The 16428-nt window shown below is 31.0% G+C and overlaps 3 protein-coding genes across 3 annotated transcripts; 2 read left to right on the forward strand and 1 right to left on the reverse strand.

Annotated features, from left to right (window-relative positions):
* Positions 1-5814: 5814 nt before the first annotated feature.
* LOC108805674 (pentatricopeptide repeat-containing protein At1g61870, mitochondrial) lies at positions 5815-7434 on the forward strand. Its single transcript, XM_056989568.1, has one exon. It carries the CDS (start codon positions 5942-5944, stop codon positions 7172-7174), a length of 1233 nt encoding a protein of 410 aa, XP_056845548.1. The 5' UTR covers positions 5815-5941; the 3' UTR covers positions 7175-7434.
* Positions 7435-7572: 138 nt separating this feature from the next.
* Positions 7573-9659, forward strand: LOC108807765 (probable serine/threonine-protein kinase PBL23). The gene is made up of 5 exons (XM_056989569.1): positions 7573-8067; positions 8153-8334; positions 8414-8603; positions 8699-9090; positions 9187-9659. Exons 1-5 carry the CDS (start codon positions 7923-7925, stop codon positions 9469-9471), a joined length of 1194 nt encoding a protein of 397 aa, XP_056845549.1. The 5' UTR covers positions 7573-7922; the 3' UTR covers positions 9472-9659.
* A 1859-nt stretch (positions 9660-11518) lies between these two features.
* On the reverse strand, positions 11519-15365 carry LOC108810030 (beta-glucosidase 45-like). The gene is made up of 12 exons (XM_018582160.2): positions 15193-15365; positions 14995-15064; positions 14608-14666; positions 14441-14516; positions 13420-13494; positions 13235-13322; positions 12898-13150; positions 12691-12806; positions 12336-12594; positions 12156-12258; positions 11960-12068; positions 11519-11807 (listed from the first exon to the last, which is right to left on the reverse strand). Exons 1-12 carry the CDS (start codon positions 15352-15354, stop codon positions 11621-11623), a joined length of 1557 nt encoding a protein of 518 aa, XP_018437662.1. The 5' UTR covers positions 15355-15365; the 3' UTR covers positions 11519-11620.
* Positions 15366-16428: the final 1063 nt, after the last annotated feature.

Below are 16428 nucleotides of genomic sequence, written 5' to 3' on the forward strand. Positions count from 1 at the left end.
GTATGACCAATTGAAAATGGTCCATTCGTTCCTAACAAAAAAGGAGAAAAAAAATGAAGGTTACATTCCTTTAGTTAAATTTAGTGAATCCAACCATCATCACAATGATTTATGTGCTTCTGATTTTCAGTTACTTTTTTGGAATACCAGGAAGTTCGAGACCGAAACCTATAATCTTACCAAAACCAAAATCATACCATATAATATTAGTTTTGTCCCAGTAGTCATTTTAACTGGAGATTTCTAACCGTTAGGGTCTTTTCTGGTTGATAGTGATACTTTTACCAAGTTCGAAAAGCTATACTGAAACAAACCTATCAATCATGTATAATATAGATCAAGAAAGTAGCCACTCAAAGAAAGTAGCCACTCAATAAATAAAGGGTTTGTCAATAAATAAATGGGATTTAAAGTTAAGAAAAAGTAGCCACTCGTAAATATTTCTCAAAAACATAACATTTTTTCTTATGCGGCCGAAAATAATCTTCGTAATTCATAATACACCTCTAGTCCCCATGTAAAGACAACAAAATTCTTTTATACTAACATTTAGCCCCCCCAGACCCACCACACTTCCATATCATTTTCCGTAGGTTAAACCAACCAAACCCCATAAACAGGATTTGAAGTTTTTCATAAACAAAATGATTTATTATGCATCTGTTAAGTGTATAACTTTTCACATGAAAACCAGTCCTTACATTGGCTGTTCTTAAGATTTTAATTTATTTTAAAACAATCAGCGAGAATTCTATTAAACTCTGATAATTTTGAACTCGTATCTCTTTTTAGCAAAAAAAAACAAACTCTGATAAGTGAAAGTCTTCTTGATGGCTTAGTTGAGCTGTGGGGAATCAGATTCAAGGCAGATATTATTAAAATTCAATTCCAGATCCTGACAATCAATTTGATTAAAACTGCTATTAACGGGAAGTCGCTGTTCGGACCAACTAAAGATGATCCGATCGTTTCCGACATTAAAGTGAAAAAAACGAAGAAGATATACTTTTATAGGAATCTTCACATTTTTATAAATTTTATACATATCAAGTTAATTAAATTTTAATAGTATTTTATTTTGTTAATTAAAATTACTTTTTAATTTAATTTAATTTTTTAAACTTTTTGGCTAAATTGAAATTTTTATAAATAGTAATATTTTTAATAATTGTTTATTTAATTTAACATAGTTAATATATATACAAAGGAATATTTACATAGTTATTTGTATGTTTTTACTTTGATGCTGATTTCTATTTTGATTTCAAAGGATATATTTTATAGGAATCTATACATTTCTACAAATTGTATACATATCTAGTTACTTAATTTTTCATAATTTATTTTGTTAGTTTACTTAATTTGGAATTTTATTTTGTTTCAAAAGACAAAATTTGGAAATACTAATACTTTTATAAATAGTATATTAAAATTGTAATGTGGCATATTATGATTAGTTGTTTTAACTCATATGTGGACACTCATAATGACTTATAGCCACAAATTTTATATAATATATAAAATGTTTTTACAATTTTTATTATTATATAATTTTAAATTATTTTTCAAAATTTGTTTTTATTATCTAAGTGTATATATATTTTAATAATTGTACATATTTAAACACATGTAACAATATTAGAAGAAAAATTACTATCAAATCATCTTTTGCAATTATCTTTTATTTAGGATTTTAAAAATGGAAAATTATTATTAATATTACAATATTAGAAGAAAAATTACTATCAAATCATCTTTTGCAATTATCTTTTCTTTGGATTTTAAAAATGGAAACATTATTATTAATAATTTTGATAATTACTTTTTAAAATTCTTTTTTTGTTATTATTTTATTATATATTTTTAGTTATGAGATAAATTAACACATGTCACAATCTTAAATATATAATTACCATGTGTAGCAATCATGTTAATTAGTAAATTTGAAGAACCACACTTTATATAATGAACTAGATATGAGTCTGTGCGTTACAATGGGTTTTGTTTGATGTTTTAGTCTAATAAAGAATATAAAATAATAAATCATTTTATTATAGTTTATGATTGTTTTTGCATATATTGTGTGAGATTATTTAATAATTAAAACTCGTTTTCACACATAAATTCAAGTTAATATTTGCATTTTATAGTTATGATACATAGATGACTTGTTATCAACTTTGTACCTAGGGGTAGAGAAAATACTATACTTAAAGTGTAAGTTGAATCCAACCCTATATAAGAATTATAATGAAATGAGAATTTGAAAGTTAAATAACACCAATCGAGTAAATTACAACATTATACACTTTCTTATGTATTAATTGATGTTTTATTAAATAAGTTTTTAAATTCTTTTTTTTATAGGATTTTTTTTAAAAGGAAAACATTCTATTTTATAAATATTCTTTTTATTTATTTACAATTAAAAAAAATACTATTAATACTCTTTTACACTTTTGTTTGGATTTTAGAAATGAAAAATAATGTCATATAACATTTTACAACTTTAATACTATTTTAAAACTTTTTTAATTAAATAACTTTTAGTATCACGTTCATCATCAAATTCTATTTTTAAATATTATCTAATAAATTTTTACAATTTTGTTTTGGTTAGGACTTAAAAGAAATATGATGTAAATCTCTTTTGTTTAGGATTTGATTTTTTTTAAATAAAAAAAGATTATCAAATATTCTTTACAGTTTTTAGGGTCTTAGAAAAGGAAATTGTATTACACAATCTCTTATAATTATATTTTTTCTAGGATTTATAAAAATAAAATCACTATCAAATAAATATTTCCAGTTAAAGCAAAAGAAAATTGTGAAAAATTATTTGATAATATTTTTTAAAAAAGAATTTGATGTTGAACATGATATTAAAATTTCTTACTAAAAAATGAATTATAAGAATGGTAGTGATAGAAATTGTTAGAATATTAATTTTAAAACTATTTGATAGCAGTTTAGTTTTTCAGAAATTCTACATAGAAGACGGTTGTTAAAGATTCTATAATAGTAATTTTTCTTTTCTAAAATCCTAAACAAAAATGTAAAACAGCATCTGATAGTATTTTTCTTTTATTTTTAAAATTCGAAATAAAATAATATTTATAAAATAAAATTTTCCATATTAGGTAGATTTTAGTATCATGTTTATCATCAAATTCTTAAAAGAAATATTGAATAAAATTTTAATATTCTCCTTCATCAGAATTGTTTTTAAAAAGGAAAAACATTCTATGTATGTTAGGATTTAAAAAAAAAAGTAAAAATAATTTTAAAACCCTATTTTACTAGGAATTATTAAAATAAAATTATATCACATATTTCTTAAAAGTTTTTTAATTAATATGATCGTGACACATGACAATATATTATATATTTTAAGATTGTGACATGTGTTTAAATTTTTTTTTAAATCCTGAGCAGAAAAAAATTCATAATATTTTTTCTTAAAAAGAGTATTTGATGATGAACTTGATACTAAATATTCTTTAATTAACAAAACCAAATTGTAAAAACAATAGTGATATGAACTGTAAATAATAATTATAAAATATTTAGGAGTAACTTGAAATAATTATTTGATATTAATTTAATTTTCTTAAACTCTAAACATAAAATTTATCATAACAGACTATATGATAATATTTTTATTTTTAAAAAAATTCTAAATAAAAAGAAATTTATAAAATAGAATATTTTCCATTTTTTAAATCTTGACAAAAATAAAAATTTAGAAACTTATTGAAAGGAAAATAACTCTTATTTGCATGAGAACTATTATTCACTTCATTATCAGCCACACAGTTTTACTTCCACACAACAATAAAAACATCAAAGACTTCAAAAGAACAATAACAGTAAAGTTCAATACTTGAGTTAGAGCTAACATATTTAAACTCCAATCTACCGCTCCTAAGATTATAATAAAAAACATAATTAAGAATAACTTCCCTACATTTTGAGAACTGTTTATGTATTCTGAATTCAATTTTTATATTTTCGTCCAACTAACCAATAAAAAAGTTATTGCAAAAAATGCGTTGAAGAAAACCTATATGTGATTGCGGACATTACCCACGCTGCGGTTCCCTCCGGTCCGTTCTTGGATTGGGTTAGGGGAACTTCTTACACACTAAATAGTTTATATACATAGAAAATTTTACAATATTTAATATTCACACAACAAAATTAGTTGGACTTTAACCAAGAGCTTTTGGCCTAGTGGTAATGAAACTCCAGCTGGAGTGCCCGCCCTGGGTTCGAGTTGCCTTGGCCACCTTCCCGCCTATAACCGTGCGTGCTCGGATGGAAGGCCTCGTGGGGATTAGTCTGGGCTTACCGCCTGGGAACCCCCACGGTTATCAAAAAAAAATAAAATTAGTCGGACGGAGTATATAATGGCAACTATCCGTGCTATGCGCGGAAATCGACCTAGTAATATATAATATTCTAATAAAAAACAATGAAAACATTTGATTTTTAATAATGATATCTTTCGAAAAGCTATATTGAAACAAACGGTTCAGTCATGGTGTATAATAGATTAGAGAAAGTAGTCACACATCAATAGATCGTACCATTGAAACCAGCTCTGTACAATATTTCTCAAAAACACATAACATTTTTTCTTATACGGCTGAAAATTATTTTCGAAACCCATAATATACATCTAGTCCCGTTGACAAAAAAAAAAAATACATCTAGTCCCCATATAAAGAAGACAAACGATAAAACAAATCTTTGATGACAGTTTACCCCCACAGCCACTAGACATCCATATCATTTTCCCGAGGCCAACCCAACCAAAATCCACAAATAGGATTTGGTCTTTCATAAACAAAATGATTTATTACGTAGTGCCTTTTTTTTGTTCAGTTTTATTATTCAGTATCAAAACTTACTAATAATTATGGAAATCTAAAAGGGCAAATCTTCGAGATATCCCTTTTTAAGTTTTTGTCACAAAAATAGTACTCAAAAAATAAAATGACCAAAATAACACTGTTTTAAAAATGTTAATATTTTTTAAAAAATTGAACACATTCTTAAAAACCACCATTTAACTCTAAACCCTAAATCTTAGATTAATTGACCCAAAATTTATAAAGGTATATTTATCTTTCAATAAAACTTTTTTTGGTCATTTTTTTTTTTATCATGTTATCTTTGTGACAATAACTTAGTCTGGTGATATCTTGGTTTTTTTTCTCAATCTAAAATGTAAATAATCTTTTTTTTTGACATCATGTAAATAATCTCTTTAAACATTTTTTTACATGCAGAATGTGAATCGCTGATTTGGGCAATTGAATACATGAAGATCCTGCAGTTCTCAGATATGGTTTTTGCTACGGATTGTTTTTAATTGGTGAAGATGGTGTCCTCGTCTGAAGAATGACCAGCATTCACTATGTATATGGTGGAATTTCGCCGAAATAAGACTTTTTCTCTAATTTCACGATCCGACATATTCCAAGGACGTAAAATACAGTGGTGGACAAGTTTGCACATGGAGCAAGGAGTTCACCTTCAGCTATATTATATCGATTTGATACCTCCGATTTAACTTTCTAAACCGACGGAATCACGTTAAAGTAGCCTTGTCAAAAAAAAAAACATCTCTTTCCCCGATTTTCAATATTTATGTGCAATCCGTCACTGGATCCGTGGCCCAACGGTATCGAGTCTGACTCCAGTTCAGAAGGTTGCCTGTTCGATTAACGTCCAGTTCAAAACCCCCGGATCAAATAGGATCAAATTTTATTTAACTTTTAACTCATCTCAACCGTCCATAGCTTATGACTTTGAAAAACCCTTAACGGCTCAGATTATCCAAATCTCCTAATTCTCCCAAAACCCTTTCTTCTCCGTTTCGCCGTCTTCTCCTCCTTCTCCATTTCTTCTCCAACATCAAAAAACCCTAGAATCAATGGCGTTACTCTCTCGAATCCGCTCATCCGCCTCCCTCCTCCGTCACCTCAACCCCTCCCCTCAAATCCGCTCCCTCTCCTCCTCCTCCGCCTCATCGATCCTCTCACCCGACTCCAAAACCCCACTCACCAGCAAACAAAAGAGCAAAACCGCCCTCTCCCTCCTCAAAACCGAGAAAGATCCGAACCGCATCCTCGAGATCTGCCGCGCCGCTTCCCTCACTCCCGACTGCCACATCGACCGCCTCGCTTTCTCCGCCGCCGTCCAAAACCTAACCGAGAACAAACACTTCTCCGCCGTCACGGATCTCCTCGACGGATCCATCGAGAACCGCCCCGATCTCAGAACGGAGCGGTTCGCCGCCCACGCGATCGTCCTCTACGCCCAGGCCGACATGCTCGACCACTCGCTACGCGTCTTCGCCGACCTCGAGAGGCTCGAGATCCAGCGCACGGTGAGATCTCTCAACGCTCTCCTCTTCGCTTGCTTGGTGGCTAAGGATTACAAGGAAGCGAAACGCGTTTACATTGAGTTCCCTAAGATGTACAAGATCGAGCCTGATCTCGAGACTTACGACCGTATGATCAAAGTCTTCTGCGAGTCCGGCTCCGCGAGCTCGTCTTACTCCATCGTCGCGGAGATGGAGAGGAAAAGGATCAAGCCGACGAGCGCCACGTTCGGTTTGATGATTGCTGGATTTTACCGAGAGGATAAGAAGGAGGATGTGGGGAAAGTGTTGGCGATGATGAAAGAGCGCGGCGTTAGCGTGGGGGTATCGACTCATAACATTCGGATCCAGAGTTTGTGTAAGAGGAAGAGATCTGGGGAAGCAAAGGCTTTGCTTGATGGGATGTTGTCTTCGGGGATGAAGCCGAATGCTGTTACCTATGGTCATTTGATCCATGGGTTTTGTAGTGAAGGTGAGTTTGATGAGGCGAAGAAGTTGTTTAAGAGTATGGTGAACAGAGGGTGTAAGCCTGATAGTGAGTGTTACTTCACTTTGGTGTATTACTTGTGTAAGAGTGGAGACTTTGAGGCGGCTTTGAGTGTTTGTAAGGAGAGTATGGAGAAGAATTGGGTTCCGAGTTTTGGTATCATGAAGTCGCTTGTTAATGGACTAGCCAAGGATTCCAAAGTCGAAGAAGCTAAAGAGCTTATTGCTCAAGTTAAAGACAAGTTCACTAGAAACGTCGAGTTGTGGAATGAGGTTGAAGCGGCTTTGCCTCAGTGAATCAAAAGATAAGATAAGGCCTTGATATTTACATCCTTTCTCTTGTCAACGTTAAATAAGAGATATTGTTATCTTTTGAGCATTGATCTTGGCAGCTATAGACAACTCTGTTTTATGCTGGGTCATTATTGTTTTTTTCCAGACAGAATCATGAAATTGGTCATAGGTTTCTCTATTAGTTTTGGTTTCTGGATAAGTGATTTTAGCATTTATCTTATCTGTATGATTGGTCAAAGCATTCAAACGGTTTTAGCCTGTCACCACTCAACCGAATGCCACATATGTGTTTATATATTATATACTAGTATGAGGACCAGATATGTATAATAGATGTTTCTTCTAACATGCGTACCACGAACTATGTTTTCTGAGTAAGGAATTGATCTGAGGTTCGTTAGAAAGCAGACGCGTTGCCTTCTTCCAAATAAATTAACAGAGAGGACAACCCTAAAAATAAATCATTTTAATCCAAATTTGAGAGAATCCAAACATGGGAACATTCATATATAACAAGAGACATCAAGACTTTGTGATCCTCCCTCAAATTCTCTTGTCATGCAACATCATTTTCCTGGGAAAGGTCTGATCTTTCTTTCAGATTCATTTCACCCAGACAGGGTTTGGATCTGAAAGGATCGTTTGAAGAAACAAGATCATCTTTCCTTGGGGATTTCATTGAAAGGGTTTGTTTGTTTTGTCTGAGAATCAAGAACACAAAAGAAAAGAACAAGATATAAAAAAAAGAAAGATGATGAAGCTATGTCCTTGTTTTAGCAATCCACAACAACTCGGAGCTAACTCGCCTAGAGATTCATTTGATGAAGGTCTAACAGGTTATAGAGGCCATAGCAATAAGCTGTTTGCTCTCTTCACCTTTCGCTCACGTGGAAAAGGTAACTTAGTCTTCATACAAATCAATCTTCTCAAATTTTCGATCATCATTTTGGTTTATGAAAATGTTTTATGGAATAAATGTAGGAAGCTCTAGGCAAAAGTACATAACGGACGAGATAAAGAAATATGGTAACGTGAAAACAAGCGGCAAAATCTTCAAGTTCAAGGAACTAATAGCTGCAACAGACAATTTCAGCATGGAATGTATGATTGGTGAAGGCGGCTTTGGAAGAGTCTACAAAGGCTTTCTCACCAGCCTCAATCAGGTCCCTTTTCAATCATCTTATATACGTGTTGCATACGGAAGTGGTGAACAAGTTGCTAATATAATTTGCGTTTGATTAGGTGGTGGCTGTAAAAAGGCTTGACCGGAATGGGTTGCAAGGAACAAGAGAGTTCTTTGCAGAAGTGATGGTATTGAGTCTTGCTCAACATCAAAACCTTGTCAATCTCATTGGCTATTGTGTTGAAGACGACCAACGAGTCCTCGTTTATGAATTCATGCCTAATGGATCTTTGGAAGATCATTTATTTGGTAAAAAATTGTGACCCTTTTTCATGTTACATCACTGATGGTTGATAAGCTTATACATTGTAGTCTAAATTTTTTTTTTTTTTGGGTTATATTAGACTTACCGGAAGGGGCACCAAGTCTAGACTGGTTCACGAGAATGAAGATAGTGCACGGTGCAGCTAAAGGGCTCGAGTACTTGCATGACTACGCAGATCCTCCTGTGATCTACCGCGATTTCAAAGCTTCAAACATATTGCTACAATCTGATTTCAACTCGAAGCTATCGGATTTCGGGCTAGCTAGGCTTGGACCAACTGAAGGCAAAGATCATGTGTCCACTAGAGTCATGGGAACATATGGATACTGTGCTCCTGAATACGCGATGACCGGTCAACTCACTGCTAAATCTGATGTCTATAGTTTTGGCGTTGTCCTCCTTGAGGTTATATCAGGAAGACGAACTATTGATGGGGATAGACCAACCGAAGAACAAAACTTGATCTCTTGGGTACTAACTACATTGAGAGTCTTGTAAACACTTTTTGTTGTTTCTTGAGAAGCAAGAAACGTATTGAAGTTTGTTTTTGTTCGGTTTCTTTTGCAGGCTGAGCCGTTGTTGAAAGATCGGAGAATGTTTACACGGATTGTAGACCCGAATCTGAAAGGAAATTACCCATTAAAAGGATTGCATCAAGCTCTAGCGATTGCAACAATGTGTTTGCAAGAAGAAGCTGAGACTAGGCCATTCATGGGAGATGTGGTCACAGCACTTGAGTTCTTGGCTAAGCCTATAGAGGTTGGGGATGGTACTACTAATATTGACACTCCTGCTCCTGTTCCTGCTCCTGTTTCTGTTTCTGCTATTCAGACATCATCATCTGATTCCTAACGAGACCTAATTAAACCCTTCTAATCATTTATTTTTCTTTTGGTCTTATTTTAACGTCAATCCCAAGCAAATAATTAGGGGTAGAGTTTGATGCCAATTGGATGCAAACAATACTTTGTAACGTGGTGTAAAATATGGCATCGAGGGAGATCGCATCATTTGGTTTAAATTATTAAATCTCATACTAACTTTTTTGTCTAGTCCAACCGAATCCTGATTCCTTATACACGCTTTTTATTCCAAGATATCAATTCCTATCGTTTATCAAAATATATTGATGGACAAAAAGCAAAACATACACACGCCAATATAAGCTATCGTAATGAATCAACCAACAAATTATTTAAAATAATGAACCATAACACCAATATGTTTAACATTTTGAATATCATAAATTCACACCAAATCCTAATCTTTTTTTTTATATAATTATTTTAGATTAAAAATATTGGAGATAACCATTTTAATGACACATTAGATTTTGATCTGCTCTTTGAAAATGCGAGATAATATTTCAGCGAAGATTTAATATAATTATATTTTTTCTTTATTTAAAGTAGGCTCTGAGATAAAATTTGTAACCTGAATTCCGAATCGAAACTAAACAAAAAAAAATGATTTGTACTGTCTGAAATGTGAGAAATACCGGAATAGGGTTTGTAGGGTGGTATAAAACATATTGGAACGTCAAATGTTATTAATCGAACACGAACAAACGGATAACTCGAGAAAACAAAAAATATCTAAAAAATGATCCGAAGGTCCAAATTAATCGAAAATATAAATATTTGAAAATATTGTACTTCAAATATTCAATTGTATATTTATTTTGGATTGATATCTAAAATAAGTATTTAAATTTTAGATTTATTTTTGGATGTATCTGAATCGAATTAATATAAGCCGAATCCAATGATATATGGTTAATTTATGAGTTTTAGGATGTGATACAAATTAGAAAAAAAATCAATATGTTATATCTGAATCAGATCCATACTTACAAATTTATCAAAGACCTAGGATGTGATATAAATTAGAACCAAAATTTAAATTATCCAACCCTTATCCAACCAGGCACATGAACGCCCAAAAGTAATTTAGAAAGTGATTTATGCTTTATTAAATTATTTTTATGTTTGATAAATGTTTTACATGTTTGATGGACTGAACTGTAAAACTATATTTATAAAATATCAATTTAAAATAAAAATAATAATATCATACTAACGAACTAATATCTTTAACATAAATTTTAAAGAAAAAAATATTAACAAGCCTAATAAAAAACTCATATGTTAACAGTTGACTTAACATAAAAATTTAAATTGAATATGGAATGACCCAAACAACTTTGTTTAAAAAAACTTAAAATACAAAATTAACCAAATTACTTCATTTATGTATATATAATAGTTTGTATACAATTACATTACATATCTATAAATTTACAGATTGGATCCGATATCCAACTTTTTAAAAATAATATTTGTTGTTTATTTCTTATTTTACGGATGTCACATTTTTCCATTTGATTTGATTTGAAGAATTATGAATATCCATATTTGGATTAAATTAAATTTTACAGATAATATGCACTGACATAATTAGAATGGTGATAAACGAGGAAACATTACTATTTTTGTTACCTCAATATATCTACTAACAGAATCCACTACTGCTTCACCTAGAGTGGTGAAATAGTTTTTTCGCTGTACTGGTATTCCGTTTCCTTCTGAAACTATACCATTCTTCTAGATTATTAGATCAATCATTGGGCGACTTTTATCAAGTGGCAAATAGAGAATGTTGTGGCTGGCTAGTTTATTTTTTTTTGTCTTTAAACATTTATTTATCCACCAGAGATTTTGATAGCTTCCTTTCTCTTTATTATTTGTCAGTTTTTTCCCGGCCAAAATTTTACTGTAATTTGAAAACTTAATTATGATGATATCGTAGATGAAAAACATTAGTTGGCGAGAAAGAAACATGAGCTATGAAAATTTGAAATATGAAGATGTTAAAAAGATGTTGAACTGAAGTATTCGATTTCATTAGAGGAAAATCTAGAAAAAAGTCAGCTCAATTAGTACCAGAAGATGGTAAGAAGCTTCTTGTTGTATAAAAGCTAAAACAACGCAGACATTTATATCTAACAATATTTTGTTTTCATATGCTCCCTGATATAGTTTTTGTACCAAGAAGATGAAAGTTTCGGTGTCCTTTGGAGAGTTGTATAATCCACGTGGAATAACCCAAATCTAAGCTTGTAGCCATATAACCACTCAAAATTATCTAATAGAGACCACGCGAAATAGCCCTTCACATTTGCTCCATCTCTACACAAAATTCGGAAAAAAGTTATTTTACTGATAGAGTATGCATTATATATCTACGTAAATATCAGTTTGATATATAGATCAAGAAAATCAAAGGTTAACAAAATGCATTGAGATCCCATGCCTACAATCCATATAAATAGTCACTTTACCTCATTCCTGACTGCAAAGCATCCAAGTATCCACTCATGTATTTTATCCTCTTTGTGTCATTTAAAAGTTCTTTTAGTGTTGTCTCGGGTTTTTGCAGGTCTCCAAAACCTACAAGTATTGATGCGAAATGGGTCAATTTACTTTCCAAAAGTATGAACTTGACCTGAAAGTTGGTTAAGTCTTGAGGTCTTATACCGTTTTCGGTTATGAACATCGGTATGTTGTGATACCTAATCTTTAGGTAGTTCAATATTTTCCGGAACCCTTCAGGATGAATATGCTGCCAGTTTACATCGGTCTATCACAAAAACAAACAATTTGAAGGAAATTTCGAAGTACTAAATTATAAAAAAAGTGATTCAAAAATGTGCTTACAAGTTCTCCTATGGAAACATTGCCTCGTCGGTCTAACTTAAGTGCAAATCCTTGAGCTTTAGAAGCTCCATCTCCAGCATTACAAGTTGATAACAAGCAATCTTGAACGAAGTAACTTGTATAGTGATTAATGCCAATAAAATCTAATCTTGACTGTTTTAAGTTCTCCACTTCCCTTCTCGAAAATTGTGGCAAGGCAGACCCAAGTACATTTACCATTTCTTTTGGATATTTTCCGTATATAATTGGATCTAAAATCCTGATATATATATTGTAGCATGTAATATATGTAAGAATATATAGTATTTGAATTAAATATAAATTTATGTGAATTTTAGATCATAATAGAACATACCAATTAGAGTAAAATGATTGAGCTCTCTCTGAAGCTTCTCTATCTGCAATGGAATCGCTAATAGGTTCAAACCATGATGTTTGCACCACAATGCCAATAATTCCCCTTTGTTCTCCCTAAATCATGTCACACTTAGTTAGTATCGGTATTTGTACAAAATAACTATTAAGATTATATACATATCATATCAATTGGTATATTAATTACCTGATATTTACTTCTATAAATGTGAACCGCCTTTGCATGTGCGAGGATCGCGTTATGTGCAGCTATGAATGGTTCAGTTTCCGAGTTCCCCTGACTACAGTTTCCATACGGTAAGGAGCAGCGGGACGGCGGAAAGGTGCCTTTTAGATGGGTGAGGATTATTTGTTGGTTTGGTTCATTTAATGTGGTCCAGTGTTTAACTCGGTCACCAAAATGTTTAAAACATATATCAGCCAAGTACCCAAAATCATTCCTACAAACAGAAACGTGCAAGTAGGTAATATTAATATTTGGAAAAAGAAAATTAGTTTGTTAGAGATTTTATCAAACCACTTACTGCATCTCAGGGCTTAACCAACTTTGAAACTGGTTCTCGAGCTCTTGAGGATAGTCCAAATGGTTCAATGTCACGAATGGTTTAATACCTGGATACATTTAATCATCGCAAATCAGATTTTAAAATTTTGTTAGTTTAAACATCTAACAATTATACTTATTGATAATTAACTCCGAACATCATACCTCTACTAATAAGTGCATCGATTAATCTGTTGTAATACTGTATTCCCGAATAATTGATGCCTCCAAATCTTCCTCCTGTATCCCAAATAATAAACATTTATTCCTTACATTTCATATTAAGTGTCATTGTATAGTAAATTTTTCGTTACAAAATAAATATCGTTTTAGAATTTCAATGCAAATTTTGTTAATTTTATTTCTCGAATCTATTTTTCTATTTGGTGAAACATTGTTATGTGTATAGGTAATGATGGCTTTATTTTGAAAATATATAAAATTAAATAGTTTTTAATTTTTGTGCACAAATCTAAAATGATATTTAAAATGAAACGAGGGAGTATTAACTAAATTCGTTATTTCGGTAGTTGTTGATCAATACTCCATCCGTTCAAAAATATGCATATTTTAGAGAAAAAATTTGTTTCAAAAAGATATATTTTTATATTTTCAATGCAATTTTTGTCAACTAATAATGAAAAATTGTGAAGTTCAAAAACATTAATTGCATTTTCTAAAGTCTTATTGGTTAAAAATATAGAAAATATAAAATTACAGAAAACTATACATTTATTACTAAGTTTTAATATGTTTTATTAAAAAGTGTGAAAATTTTAAAACATGTACTCCCTCCGTTTCATAAAGATCCCTATTCTAGAAAAAAAAATTGTTTCAAAAAGATATATTTTACCTTTTCAATGTATTATTTAATAAAAAATTGCAAATTTCAAACAAAAAAATAATGGTGTTTATTGGATTTCTATTGGTTAAAAATTAAAGAAAATTGCTATTCACAAAAACAATAAATTTACAATCAAATTTTAATGTATTTTTTAAATATATGTGAAAAGTCTAAAATATATATCTTTTTGAAATAGAAAGAGTATTATTTTGAAACGGAAGGAGCAGTACATAATTATGTACCGACTGAGTAATACTAGGCATTTAAATTGTTTTACTAAACTAAATCTGCAATTAACTGACTTGTATCAGTTAATCATGATTTATAAAAATAATTTCTTACGTGGTAAAACCCTAGACCAAGAAACTGAAAATCTGTAACTGTTGACCCCAAGGGAAGTCATTAATTGGATGTCTTCCTGTCATAGTAAACAATTTAATAGGAAACACGTTTTCAAGTAGCAAAAAAAAAAAAAAAAATCAAAACTATTGTTAAGAGATTGCTTTGACCATAAACCGATGATATTGATCCACAGCCATGTCTCCATTGTTCTCATCACGTATTTTCCCTGGAATATATTGAAATTGTCAAGTATTAATATATTATATACTAACTAACATTGATATAAATACATATATGGTAGATCAGAAACATATATGTAATGTAACAAGTATAACACATACACATGTAAGTTAAACCTAAACCATAATTATATAATTTAAGAATTGAAAAAATGTTGTTGAGTTAATCTAAACCAGAATAAATTAATTTGGATTTAGATTATTTCTAAAAGAAGATTAATTTGGATTAGCTATATTTACATGTTGATGATTTTCTCATACCTTAACAATTTAAACCGGAACTAAACCGAATCAAAGTCAGGATTTAATGCATACCAGGGTTTTCATGAGTAAATATATCCCAATTGTTTAATCCTTTCCCTTCGGTTAAGAAAGCACCTTCATACTATTCACATCAAATAATAACCAAAAAGTCATAAATGTTCCTTTGGCCCTTTGTCCGGCCGGCAATAAAATCAATAAGAAGAAACACACATATTGATCACAAAAGATCCACAAGAGAAAAGAAAGTACCTGGTAAGCAGAAGAAGCTGTGCCAAAAAGGAAATCAGAAGGAAACGGAGATGAATCTTGTAATATATTGTGTGAAGAATTTTGATGGAGATATGAACTATTCACATTAAAGATTAAACTTTGTAATAAGATGCTAAATACGAAAATGGGTAAACTTTGCATTTTGACTGATTTTCTCGTGTTTGTGTTTTGTCTTCTCGGTTATGGTGGTCTTCTTATATATATTAGTTGAAACTAAAACTATCCATTCTGAATTCTGTATTAATTTATAGGATAGTCTTATTTTTTTAATATCAGGAATGATTTCGATTATAATGAAATAACTCTTTACATCGAAGAGAAATAATCAAAGAATGACATCAACAATGGAGAACTTGGAATTGATCAACTATTCAATTAAATATATTCTTTGAATGAGTTTTGTGTATTGAATTATATTTCAATATAAATATAAGTAATCTAGGAAATTTTAGTTGAAAACTATCCAAATGGAAACCAAGTAGATTTCATTTTACTTATAAGCTTATTTCTACATAATGTAAAAAAAAAAGTAAAGACCCCAAGTTTATTCATTTTTACTCGTGTAAAACTAACCGAATTACATGCTGAAATAATCATATGTTACCTTCCACGCGTAATACATATTTTTCAAATTAAAATGCTTTCAAGAGTAATTTTCAGTTTGGAGAATCAATCACATTATTCATTTTTTCTTTTTTTTTTTGTAAACTAATTATTCATTTTTTCTCTCTCTCAAAATATGAAGGAACCCATGACAGAATTTGTTGATTAATTAAAATAACCGGCATGAGAAACCAAAAACAACCCATTAACTAGGCAATATAGAGCAATGCTATGCTATAAATTTTTAGATGGAAATTTTATTTAATTTTCAATACATATATTGATAATCTGTATCATCAAAATATATATATATATATATATATATATATATATATTTGATAAACTACAAACAACGATAGATGTTTTTAGTTTTTATGGAATCCAATAAATTTACATTTGGACCCGGATTCCAATTTGAAGTAGTACCCAAAGCACGAGAAGGAAAAGACGGTACGAAGCGAGCTCAGCCTGGGTCTCGGCCTGGATTTAAAGGCTGATAATTAGGAGATTGCAATAAGCCTGTGTATGTTGACAAGACCAAGTCCAGTAAATATGCACTATGACTGCCAATATTCACGGTAACAATAGGCACTTTGAGATTGTCAGGATCAC

Source organism: Raphanus sativus, chromosome 6 (assembly GCF_000801105.2).
Source record: "Raphanus sativus cultivar WK10039 chromosome 6, ASM80110v3, whole genome shotgun sequence".
Lineage (NCBI taxonomy): Eukaryota > Viridiplantae > Streptophyta > Magnoliopsida > Brassicales > Brassicaceae > Raphanus > Raphanus sativus.